Source organism: Phascolarctos cinereus, unplaced genomic scaffold (genome assembly GCF_003287225.1).
Source record: "Phascolarctos cinereus isolate Bilbo 61053 unplaced genomic scaffold, phaCin_HiC Scaffold_9;HRSCAF=440, whole genome shotgun sequence".
Lineage (NCBI taxonomy): Eukaryota > Metazoa > Chordata > Mammalia > Diprotodontia > Phascolarctidae > Phascolarctos > Phascolarctos cinereus.
In genome coordinates this window covers 132125566-132138524 of record NW_027556402.1, presented here as the reverse complement: position 1 = coordinate 132138524, position 12959 = coordinate 132125566, and the positions used below count along the sequence as shown (strand labels likewise).

General features: G+C 38.7%; 2 protein-coding genes across 6 annotated transcripts in view; one reads left to right on the top strand and one right to left on the bottom strand.

Moving 5' to 3' along the window:
- The window catches only part of CENPC (centromere protein C), a 58468-nt gene extending 58127 nt beyond the window's left edge, over positions 1 to 341 (bottom strand). For all 5 annotated transcript variants that reach the window (XR_002327039.2, XM_020999806.2, XM_020999808.2 and 2 more), the window contains exon 1: positions 258 to 341. Coding sequence is in view for 4 of the 5 variants with exons in the window: in XM_020999806.2 (XP_020855465.1) it covers positions 258 to 302 (45 nt within the window). In the remaining variant the exon portion in view is untranslated. The remainder of the gene's footprint in view (positions 1 to 257) is intronic.
- On the top strand, positions 274 to 3846 carry LOC144455417 (uncharacterized). Its single transcript, XM_078148797.1, has 2 exons — positions 274 to 858; positions 2980 to 3846. Exon 1 carries the CDS (start codon positions 274 to 276, stop codon positions 796 to 798), a length of 525 nt encoding a protein of 174 aa, XP_078004923.1. The 3' UTR covers positions 799 to 858; positions 2980 to 3846.
- Positions 3847 to 12959: the final 9113 nt, after the last annotated feature.

Below are 12959 nucleotides of genomic sequence, written 5' to 3'. Positions count from 1 at the left end.
GTCCTGGCATCCCTGTGGACCCGCCCGCACCTCAACTCCGTTCCCTCGCCCCCTCTCCCGGTTCCCGAGGCCCGCTCCGTCTCCCTCTCTCCCGCCGACGGCTCCCAGGCCCAGGGTAGAGAGAAGTAAACTGAGGCTGAGGGCAGGTCCTTGCGGCAGCCCCCAGGGCCCGCCCCCTCCCCGCCCCCTCCGCACCTAAGCCAAAGCCACCGAGGCCAAGAGTCGTTTGTTCAAAACGACCACAACCACCCACTTACCAGGTCAGAGGAAGCCATGGTCACACCACGGGGCCCCGGTCTCATCTGCCCAAGTACGTGGTGGGGAAGGGGGCGACGCGTGTGGAGCGAATGGTGCTGGCCGGCCCAAGCCGGGTCGCTGGGCTTGGGTGAAGGGAGACGTCTCGAAACGCTCTTGGTGGACTGGGGAGTCGAAGGGCGGACACGCCGGAGACACTCGGGTCAGTGTCTCCAAGTTCCCACGCACTCTCAGAGCCGTCCCCTCTACCCGCCAAGCTCGCGGCAAAGAGTTGGGGGGGGGGGGGAGAAGTTTGAAAACTGGATGAACATGCGCAGAAACGGACTCGAGCTCACTCTCCAGAGTCCCGGAAGAAAACTTACGGTGGAGGTAGAAGACGCCCTCCTTCTCGTCTCCTCCAGCCCTCCCCGCACCCAGCCCGCTGAGCCTGGGCTGGGATTGGCGCGAGCGACAGCCTGGCTGACTGGGATTGGCGCGAGCGATAGCCTGCCTGGCTGGGATTGGCTAATTTGTTGCAGTCAGACCCACGCCTCCCATTTGTGACCGTTGGGTTTTCTGTTGCTCCGCTGCGAAGCAGAGGATAGTGTGTTTGTGAGACGCTGAGTAAGTGAGAGTGACTGAGTGAGCGTGTGAAGCCCGAAAAGGGTTTTTAAGTGAGTGGCGGTGAGAAGTTCTGTGTGCGTGAGAAAGTTTATGTTTGTATTAGCGGCGAGGAATTTTTTTATGGAGGTGTGGGTGGATAAGTGTGTGTGAGTGTTAGAGGGGAGAGGGATTTGTGTGTCGACTAATGAGATAGTGTGTTATCGGAAATGCATTTGTTTTCTAGATGGTGAGAAAGTGCGAATGTGTTATAGTGGAGAGAGGTTGTGTAAGTGTTGGTGCCTAAGTATATTCTTGGTTGCCTCTTTTATAGATGTGCGTGTATGTGTGTGTGTGTGTGTATACACACACACACACACACACACACACACACACATATAATCACATTTGTGTAAGAGAAGTGCTATGCTCAGAAAATCCTACGTTGAAAACAAAACAGTCCCTCTAGGGGGATTCTACTTTCTCCTTCGGCAGGGATACAGCTGTAGATAGAATGAATAGAAGATGTTTTAAGAAGAGGGCTGCGCCCCAAGTGTCATCCTGACCCCTCTCACTCACAACCCCACCCCCATATCCAGTCTGTTTCGGAAGTCTGTAGATTTCACTTTTGCAATAGCTTTCGAATACTTCCCCTTCTGCCCTGACTGCCACCACCCTAGTGCAGGTCGTCATCACCTCACACCTGGATTATTACAATAGACTGCTAATGCGGTCTGCCTGCCTCAGTTCTCTTTCCCACTACAATTCATCCTCTATTCAATCATTAAAATGATTTTCCTAAAGCCCAGGTCTGACCAAGTCATTCAACTTCCGTCATTCAACACCGTCCCCATACACACACACACACACACACTCAAATTGTTGATTCCTTGTTGCCTCCAGGATCAAATACAAAATGATCTGTTTGCTGTTCAAATCCCTTCATAACCCTCAGCCCCATCTTTCCAGATTTCTTATGCTATACCCCAACCCCCAATACCCTTCAATCCTGTGACACTGGCCTCCTTGCTGCTCCTCAAAAAAGACACTTGGCACCTCCCTACTCTATCCATTTCCCCACACTGCTTCTATTAAATAAGTATGGAAAGGTACTTCGGAGCCAGATTTTAGAGGGTTGCTGGATGCCATATTGAGTAGTTTTAAATATCCTGAAGTAGAGAGGTTCTTAACTTTTTTGTCAAGGACCCCTCTGGCAGTCTAATGAAGCCTGTGAATCCTTTCTTGGAATTTTTTGTTGGTGGTGGTGGTGGGTTTTTTTTTAATAATTTAAAGAAATATTGTTTTCTACTGGTCATGCAGCATATTCACAAGTAAATATAGGATAAATACAAAATCAATATAATGTGATTTCAGGGGAAGGGATATAAACAACTAGGGTATTAAGGAACTTTGAAAGAAGCTAGAAGTTCCAAAAGGAAGAGGTAAAAAGCATCAGCATTCCAAACAATGGGACACAGCCTGGGCAAAGGCATGGGGGAAGAACATGGAATGTCATAAAAGAAAAGAGCAATTAGACCAATTTAGCTGGGGCATACGCTGAATGTGAGAGAGTGAGGTAGGAGGAAGAATTCAAGATATGTCGATGGATATGTGGATTTAGAAATCATAAACAGAGAGAAAATTATTGAGACCAAGGAAGCAGATGCAATCATCAAAAAGAAGAAGGTAGATAAAGCAAGTAACCTAGATCTTTGGAGAGCCAATATTAAAGGTTTCAAAGGAAGGAAAAGTAGGATCCCATGGACTAAAATTCTATAAGAAAAGTCAAGCCAGAAAGTCTGGGAAGCTCTCAAGAATGAAATTCCCAGGCCAGGTAGGTGGCACAGTGGATAGAGCACTGGCCTTGGAGTCAGGAGGACCTAAATTCAAATCTGGTCTCAGGCAAATGACACTAGCTGTATGACCTTGGGCAAGTCACTTAACCCCATTGCCTAGCCAAAAAAACCCAAAAAAACAAAAAGAATGAAATTCTGAGAAATGGAAACAAATTCAAATAAGAAAGAAAAGGAATTTTCCTTAATTTAAAAAAAATTGATATATTCACTTACCTTTTTTCTTCCTTCTTCTCTTCCTCTCTTTCCTGCCTTTTTTTTTCCATTCTTTCTCTTTTTTCTTTCTGATTAGGTCTCCCTATCTCATCCAAGTTGGAAGTGCCACAGCTCCTCACGGGTTGATGTTTTGCAAAGAAGCTTTGGCCCTCTTTGTTCCTGACCTGGGCCAGTTTGCTGCTCCTTAGGCAGCCTGGTCTCCTCCTCCACACCTCCACCCCCACCCTACCCCAGCTTCTGGGTACCCCAATCAGCTTTAGCCATACTGTAGCTCAGAACATAATGAACTCAAGAACTATGCTAGTCTTGCACTCCCTAATAGCAGGATTATAGGTATGAACCACTAAACACAGCTCATTTCTGAATGTATCCCTATTACTTTCCCCTATGTAGTAAGCTCTCTTGTAATATAGATTTTTGAAAACAAAAAATAAGTTCAGCAAAACCAACATATGACTGGGAGTTTTCTAAACAGATAGATGCAGATTACAGGGATATTAATCCATACAATATGTATAATGAATATGCTATTAATTTAGATTTCTCAGAGCTGCCTCTTCTGGCTTGGGAGTCAGAAGCTTACAATGCAGCTTGAAATGATCAAACCCTTGACGATGCTCTTACAATCACTGCATTCCTGTGCTGTCTAAGTGAAGTGAATCAAAGATTGTAGAACCTGTTCCTGTCACAATTCTAGTCCTGCACCCCACCAAGTAAGGACCCCCAAAGACTTGAAACAATGCTGTTCCCACAAGACTCCAGAACACCTGTATTGTCCTGCACTGGTGGATTTGTTGTGGGCAATCATTCAGGCCCTGGAAATGATTGTAATCCACCGTTCTCCCCTTTCCCACCTGTGATTTATGTACATAAACTCAACCTTTACTCCAGCACATAGAGCATTCTGAAAGTAATTAATTAAATTGCTACTTGTGTTCTGGCACTCCTGTCTCTAGCCTGCTTTGCATATCTCCAGGTATTCATAAGTTAGAGACTGATCCTGTCCAGACTACATTTAAAATTCTGTTAACAAAATATATGTACAGAAGATGGAAGCAAAGGCTGATAATGGAAGAAGAATACAACAGTGTAGAACAACCTTATAAGTATCAGGAGTGCTAACATTCAGATTGATCTGAGGCTTGCAAGGAAAGCTAAAAGCAATGCAAAGGGGGGAAAAAGAGGCATAAAGAGGAGATCAGACTGTTCCTTGGGAATAGATATGAGATTGTGTGGTTCTGAGACTTTTTTATTCCTACCATATTGATCATCAGCTTGAGTAAGTTCTCAAAAACACAACTCTGATCAAAATGGATCCCAACAGGAATAGAATACACAGAAAACCATTTGTCCCATAATACCCTGAGTACTTGTAAAAGCCTTTTGTTTATTTGATAGACTGATGCATATAGAATGAAGGATAAATGGTCTTTTACCACTAGATGTTGCTTATGTTTTTATCTTCTTCCAAAGATAAATCTATACACACCAACTCCACAGGTTTGCTAGTACTTACTCTCTCCAAAAAAGCTGTAGGAGAAGTTGTGGATGAAAGAGCTGAATAATCTGGAAAGTTCTCTGGTATACTGGAGATGTCCGAGCATCATCCTTTCAAGTTCCTCTCCCAGAGCCTGAATTACAGAATGTTACCAAAGTCCAAATGGTATGATTCTTAATGGCTTCTTATATGTCAAGGAGTCCATTCAGCACAATTCTTAATCTCAAAAATACAGTCTTCAAAGAGGGTCCATGCCTAATACAATTAGTGGGTCTTGAGATCACAATCTCCCCAAATACAAAATTATGCAAATACAACAAATTTTTTTTTACATTTATTGCAATTCTTAAAGACCCAGAGAACATTCACATCTTTTTCTAATTATCAAATGCACCAAGTACAGTTTTCTTAATCTTGCTGAATCAGTGGAAACTGCTGCCCAAACACTGATAGGACTTATAGGCAGCCAGAAGCATGGCAGCCTCAGCATGTAAGACTGCTGACATCAGGGCATATACTCGGGGGTTCCCCTTCCCCTACATTGCCTTTCCTCTACTTCAACCATGGGATCAGAGAAAAGGCCATATTGATCTAATCTTCTATCTGTGACAAATATTCTTGGCCAGGTCTAACTCAAGTCTGTTCTATGATTCAGGCCCAGGACTAGAATGAAATGAGCCCCTCGTAGACAAACATTTAACAAACACAAATTCGTATAATAACAAGGAAAGAATATTCAGCAATGGTAAAGCATTAAATTAGGCACAGTGGCATGCTAATACCATACGTAAGGATAAGTTCAAAGCACTTTTTTGTGTTTGGATGGCCATATGCAGATGTGAAAAACTAGCAATATAGAAGAGACAATGATTTTTCCTGCTACCTTCTACTCTTCTCATTCATCTACATGGAAGATCAAAAGGTTATTTCAGTTGAAAAAATTGGAGAGTCACTAACCCAGAGTAATTGGTGATTTAGAGGTAAATATCCTTTATATGGATGATGTGAAAACATAGTCAAACAGAGATTAAAAAAAGGTAGTAAAAGGAATGCTTATCACGAACTACAATGAAATCTGACAGTAAAAGCCAAATATTTGCACTAGGAATTTGAATCCAAAGAAAATATTTAGCTGAACATATTAGGTGCAAGAAACAGGGCAGAATTTTCTACTATTAAAAGCCTAAAAGGCAGAATAATAGTGTTAAAATCACCAGATCTGAAGTTGGTAAATGTCTATTCAAATCCTGATTGATACCACTTCCTATCTGTGTGATACTGGGAAAATCACTTAGCCTCCCTGGTCCTTCAGTTGCCTTACTTACATAATAAGGACACTGGATTAGTTGACTTTTAAGGTCTCTTTTAATTTTTTTTAAATCTTAATTTATTTTTAACATTTTTTTAAATTTTAAATTCTAAATTCCCTCCCTCACTTACCAAGAAGGCAAGCAGTATACCAATTATACATGTGAAGTCATGCAAAACATTTCCGTATTAGCCTTGTTATTAACAAAATTAAAAGCAAGAAACAAAGTTCAAAAAAAATGCTTCATTCAGAGTTCATTAGTTCACCTTCTGGAGGTGGATAGCATTTTTCATCATTGGTGCTTTGGAATTGTCTTGGATCATTGTATTAATCAGTAGTCTTCCACATTTGATCATGGTTATAATATTGCTATTATTGTATACAATGTTCTCCTGGTTCTCCTACTTTACTTTGCATCAGTTCATATAGGTTTTCCCAGGTTTTTCTGAAACCATTCTGCTTGTCATTTCCCATACCACAATACTATTCTGTCACAATCATATACCACAACTTGTTCAGCTATTCCCCAATTGATGGGCATCCCCTCAATTTCCAGTTCTTCGCCACCACAAAAAGAGATTCTATATATATTTTTTACATAAAGGTTCTTTCACCTTTTCTTTAATCTCTTTGGGATGCAAACCTAGTAGTGGTATTTCTAGGTCAAAGGCCATACACAGTTTTATAGCTCTTTATGCATAATTTGAAATTGATCTCCAGAATAATTGGACCAGTTCATAACTCCACCAAGAGTGCATTACCATCCCTATTTTTCCATATCCCCCCAGTAGTTAGCATTTTCCTTCTCTGCCATATTAGGCAGTCTAATAGGTGTGAAGTGGTATATAAGAATTATTTTAACTTACATGTCTCTAATAAGAGATTTAGAGCCTTTTTTTATGTGACTATTGATAGCTTTGATTTCTTCTGGAAACTGAGTATTCATCTCCTTTGGCCATTTATAAGTTGGGAAATGGCTCTTATTTTTTATAAATCTGACTCAGTTCCCTATATATTTGAGATATGAGGCCTATGTCAGACAAACTTCCTGCTTTCCTAATTTCCTTCTAATTTTGGCTATATTGATTTTGTTTGTGCAAAAACTGTATTTCATATAATCAAAATTTCCCATTTTAGTTCCCATGATTCTCTTTATCCCTTGTTTGGTCATAAACTCTTTCCTTATCCATAAATCTGAAAGGTATATTTGTCTATGCTCCACTAATTTACTTATGATATCACCTTTTACGTCTAAGCCATTTACACATTTTGACCTTATTTTGGTATATGGTGTGATATGTTAGTATATGCCTGTTTCTGCCAAACTGCTTTCCAGTTTTCCCAATTTTTGTCAAATAGTGAGCTCTTGCACCAAAAGATTGGATGGATGTTTGAGTCAATCAAACACTAGATTACTATGGTCATTCACTACTATATATTGTATACTTAATCTGTTCCACTGATCTACCATTCTATTTCTTCACCAGTACTAGATTGTTTTCATAATTACTGCTTTATAATATATTTTGAAATCTAGTACTTCTAGGCCACCTTCCTTCACATTTTTTCATAGATTCTCTTGATATTCATGACTTTTTGTTCTTTCAGATGAATTTTATTATTTTTTCTAGCTCTATAAAATAATTCCTTGATAGTTTGATATGGCACTGAATATGTAAATTTAGGTAAAATTGTCATTTTTATTATATTGGCTCAGGCTACTCATGAGCAATTAATATTTTAGATCTGTCTTTATTTGAGTGAAAAGTGTTTCATTATTATATTCACATAATCCTTGGGTTTGTCTTGGCACTTACACTCTCAAGCATTTTATAATATCTGCAGCTTTTTTTAATGGAATTTCTTCTATTTTTTCCTGCTGGGTTTTGTTGGAGATATATAGAAATGCTGATAATCTGTGTGGGCTTATTTTAATCCTATGGCTTTGCTAAGTGCAGCTAGGTAACACAATGCCAGAACTGAAGTTAGAAAGACATCTCCCTAAATTCAAATCTAGCCTCAGACACTTACTAGCTGTGTGACCCTGGGCAAGTCATTTAACCCATTTGTCTCAGTAACTCATCTGTAAAAATGAGCTGGAGACGGAAATGGCGAACCATTCCATTATCTTTGCCAAGAAAATCCCAAATGGGATCACAAAGAGTCAGACATGACTGAAATGACTGAACAATTTTGCTAATTACCTGAAAGTTAATTGTTTCAACTAGTTTTTTAGCTGATTTTTTAGAGTTCTTTAAGTATACTATTGTATCATCTGCAGTATTGATAGTTTATTGTCTATTTCTGTTCCTTCAATTTCTTTTTCTTGTCTTATTGCTATAGCTAGCATTTGTAATACACTATTTAACAATATTGGCGATAATAGATATCCCTGCTTCACCCCTGATCTTATTGGGAAAACATCTAGTTTATCCCACAGTTAATGTTTGCTCTTGGTTTTAGATAGATACTACTTATCATTTTAGGAAATGTTTTATTTATTCCTATCCTTTCTAGTGTTTTTAATAGTAATGGGTGTTATATTTTGTCAAAAGCTTTTTCTGAATCTATTGAGTCATTAGCTTCTACTTTCCCAATTCTACTTTTTAAGGAGTTGTTTTCTTCAGTGAATTTTTATACACCTTTTTTCCATTTGTTTGTGCTTCCTTTACCAAGCTATTGACTTTTTTCCATGATTCTCTTGCATGATTCTCATTTTGTTTCCCAATTTTTCTTCTACTTCTGTTAATTGATTTTTTAAATCCTTTTTGAGTTCTTCCAGGAGTTCTTTTTGGGTGTGAGAGCAATTCATATTTCTCTTTGAGGCTTCTCATATAGGTGTTTTGATATTCTGAGTTTGTTTTGAGTTTCCCTGTCACCATAATAGATTTCTATGCTCAGAGTTTTTATTGTTGTTGTTGTTAGTTTTTTTTGCTGATTTTTCAGCCTATTTTGTAACTTTTAAAGTTGACCTCTATTGCTGGATACAGTAGGCAATTCAAGCTTCTTGCATTGGGAATCAGGGGCCCAGCCACTGGCCTGCTGCACTAAGGTCTTTGGGCCTGCTGCACTAGAGCCTCCTACATAGCAGCTCACCTGCTATGTAGAGTTGGCCAAGCCACTTGTATCTCCTATGCTGGGGCCACTGAGCCTGACCACCCAGCCTTCTGTGCCAGGGGCTGGAGGCATCACAGCTGGCCCACTGTGCAGCTGGCCTACTGCACCAAGGCTGTGGAGGGTGGGGAGTGGAGAAGATAGGGTGGCTTGATTGCTGATAGATGCTGGGGCTAAGGACTTTCACTGACTTGCCTGGATACCACCAGTACTGGGTTGCACTCCCCTTTTACCCAAGTGAGATGGAACTTTTCTGCAGTTCTTCTAAGTTATCTTGGGCTAGAAAGTTGTTTCACCTCATCCCTTCAAGCATTTTTGATTTAAAAAAAAAGATCAGAGATAAATAAAAGTTTGACTTTCAATACCATACTCAAGAGAAGAATAAAAAGGTAAACATGAAAGAGAAATCATAAAGTACTCAATAAAATTAAACAGCTTACATTCCTTTAAGGGAAAATGATACATGTAACTCCAAAAAAGTTATTATTAGAAGAACTCTACATAGATTGAGGGCATGTGGGTGAGTCTATTATGTTGGAATGATCTCAAAAAAAAAAAAGATGGGTGAGAAAGAGGGATACACAAGAAGAATGGAGAAGGGAAAGAAAGAATGGGGAAAATTAGGAACTATTTTGACCAATTGTGTGCCAATAAATCTGACAATTTAAGTGAAATGGATGAATATTTACAAAAATATAAATTGCCCAGTAACAGAAGAGGAATAGAATGTTTAAATAATCCCCATCTTAGAAAAAGAAATTAAACAAGCCATCAGTGAACTCTCTAAAAAAAATCCCCGGGGCCAGATGGATTCATAAGCGAATTTTACCCAGATATTTAAGAACAATTAATTTCAATGCTATATAAACTCTTTGGGAAAATAAGTGAAGAAGGAGTCCTAGCAAATACCTTTTATGATATAAATATGGTGCTGATACCTAAACCAGGAAGAGCCAAACAGAGAAAGAAAACTATAGGTCAATTTCTCTAATGAATATTAATGCAAAAAATGTAAGCAAAGTTAGCAGGGAGATTACAACAATATATCACAAGGATCTTACGCTATCACTATGTGGGATTTATTCCAGGAGTGCAAAAATAGTCAATGAGGAACCATCACTGTTTGCAGATGATATAATGGTATACTTAAAGAATCCAAGGGGCAGCTAGGTGGCACAGTGGGTAGAGCACCAGCCCTGAAGTCAGGAGGACCTGAGTTCAAATCCAGCCTCAGACCAAACATTTGACACTTACTAGCTGTGTGACCCTGGGCAAGTCACTTAACCCCAATTGCCTAAAAAAAAAAAGAATCCAAGAGAATTAACTTTAAAAAACTAGTTGAAATAATTAACAACTTTAGTAAAGTTGCAAGATATAAAATAAACACACATAAATCATCAGCATTTCTATATATTACCAACAAAACCCAGCAACATGCGATAGAGAAATTCCATTTAAAATAACTGTAGACAATATATAATACTTGGAAGTCTACTTGTCAAGACAAACCCAGGAACTATGTGAATATAATTACAAAATGCTTTTCACACAAAGTCAGATCTAAACAATTTGGAAAATCTCAATTGTTAATGGTAGGTCAAGCAATAAAAATGACAATACTGCCTAAATTAATTTACTTCTCCAGTCCTATACCAATCAAAATACCAAAAAATTATTTTATAAAGCTAGAAAAATCATAACAAAATTCATCTAGAAGAACAAAAGGTCAAGAATATCAAGGGAATTAATGACAACAAATGTGAAGGAAGGTGGCTTCAGATGAAAGAAGAGCCCTCCCTGCTCAGATTCTTACAATCTAGCCAATAGCTCATAGATGCTCAGATTCCTTAAGAGTCTGGCTAATATGGCAGATCTTTAATAAACCTTGTCTTTGGCTGAAAAAAGGCTTGGGTTGAATTCTTTTCGGCAGGACCCATGTGTCCTGATCTCAGGGTCCCAGTACCCCTAAACCCCTAGACCTCATCATATAGTTCACTGACTGGGAAAAACTGCCTAATAACAAGCTATTCACCAGCCAAGACTGGAAGGTACATAAGCCTCCCCTCTCCCCCTAGTCCCTTTCTTGCCCCTGCAATTAGGTGCATTTCCAAGCACCTAGCAAGGCTTGGCTTGGAAATGTTTTTCATGCCTGACCTCTCAAGTCCCATTAGGTCAGACAGCTTACAAGGCTGTCTCAAACTCAACCTGACACTCTCAGGCTCTTGGTCCAGTGACTGTGTTTAATTAAGAGTCTAACTAATATGGCAGATCTTTAATAAACCTTGTCTTTGGCTGAAAACAACAAACAAACGGATGAATGAAAAGTCTGACAGACATAGTTTCAGGGTAATTAATAATCAGATCTTACTATATTATAAAGTGGTAATCATCAAAACTAGCTGGTACTGTGTAAGAAACAGAGTGATAGATCAGTGGGATAAATTACAGAACACTCTAGTAAATGATCACAGTAATATAGTGTTTGATAAACCCAAAAACCCCAGCTTTGGGGACAAGAAATCACTATTTGACAAAAACTGCTGAAAACACTAGAAAACAGTATGGCAGAAATTAGATATAGACCAACATTTTATACTGTATACCAAGATAAAATAAAAATGGGTACATGATTTTGACCTAAAGGGTGATAACCATAAGCAAATTAGGAGAGCATGGAATTGTTTATCTGTCAGATCTATGAATAAAGGAAAGATTTTAAGACCAAACAAGAGAGAGCATGACTAAATATAAAATGGACAGCTTTGATGTTAAATTAAAAAGGTTTTGCAGAAACAAAACCAATGCAACTAAGATTAGAAGAAAAGCAGAAAGCTGGGAAACAATTTTTACAGCAAGTGTTTCTGATAAAGGTCTCATTTTTCAAAATATGTAGAGAACTGATTCAAATGTATAGGAATACAAGTCATTCCCCAAGTGATAAATGGTCAAAGGTTCTGAACAGGTACTTTTCAGATGAAGAAATCAAAGCCATCTGTAGTCATGAAAAAAAAATGCTCTAAATCTTCTGATTAGAGAAATTAAATTAAAACAAGTCTTAGTTACCACTTCATACCTATCAGATTGGCTAATGTGACAGAAAAGGAAAGTAATAAAAGTTGGAGGAGACATGGGAAAATTAAAACACTAATGCACTGTTGGTAGAGCTGTGAACTGATCCAACCATTCTGCAGAGCAATTTGAAACTATGGTCAAAGGGCAATCAACCTGTGTATACCCTTTGATACAGAAATACCATTAGTAGGTCTGTATCCCAAAGAGATAAAAAAAGGGTTTGGGGGTGGGGGCCGGAGAGAACTTATTTTTACAAAAATACTTATAGCAGCTCAAAGAATTGTGGCAAAGAATTGGAAATTGAGGGGATTCCCATCAATTGGGGAATGTCTTGACCAAGTTTTGGCATATGATTATAATGGAATATTACTGTACCATAAAAGAGACGAGCAGATGGATTTCAGAAAAACCTGGAACGACTTATATGATGCAAAGTGAAGTGAGCAGAGCCAGGAGAACATTGTACACAGTAACAGCAATACTGTATGATGATCTCTATTACAAGAACAAGCTCACCTCTGTAGAATTTCCCTTGTATGAGGATCTAAAACATCTCCAAAGGTCTCATAATGGAAAGTGCTATTCACATCCAAGGAAAGAACTATGGAGTTTGAATGCAGATTGAAGCACACTATTTGCTATTTTTTTCTTCTGTTGTGTTTTGTTTCCTCTTTCTCTTTCTGGTGATTCCTCCTATAGGTCCTAATTTTCCTTACAACATCAGTAATGTGAAAATATGTTTAATAGGAATGTATATGTAAAGCCTATATCAGATTGTGAGCCATCTTGGGGAGGGAGGGGAGAGGGAGGGGGAGAAAAAGTTAAGACTCAAAAGCTTATGGAAGTGATTGTTGATAAGTCAAAATAAATTAATGGAAAAAAATTGTCTTTACATTTCACTGGGAAAAAAAACCAAAATATTATTTAAAAAATATAAATCCACCCTACCCCCCCAATAAAGAGAATTACAAAAGGAAAAAAAGGCTATTTTCCTGAGTGAATTTTTGTACTTCTTTTTCCATTTGGCCAATTCTATTTTCTAAGATGTTATTTTCTTCAGTAT

What these genes read in the sequence shown, in the direction of transcription:
- LOC144455417 (XM_078148797.1), top strand. Translation starts at nt 274, where the DNA reads ATGGTCACACCACGGGGCCCCGGTCTCATCTGCCCAAGTACGTGGTGG.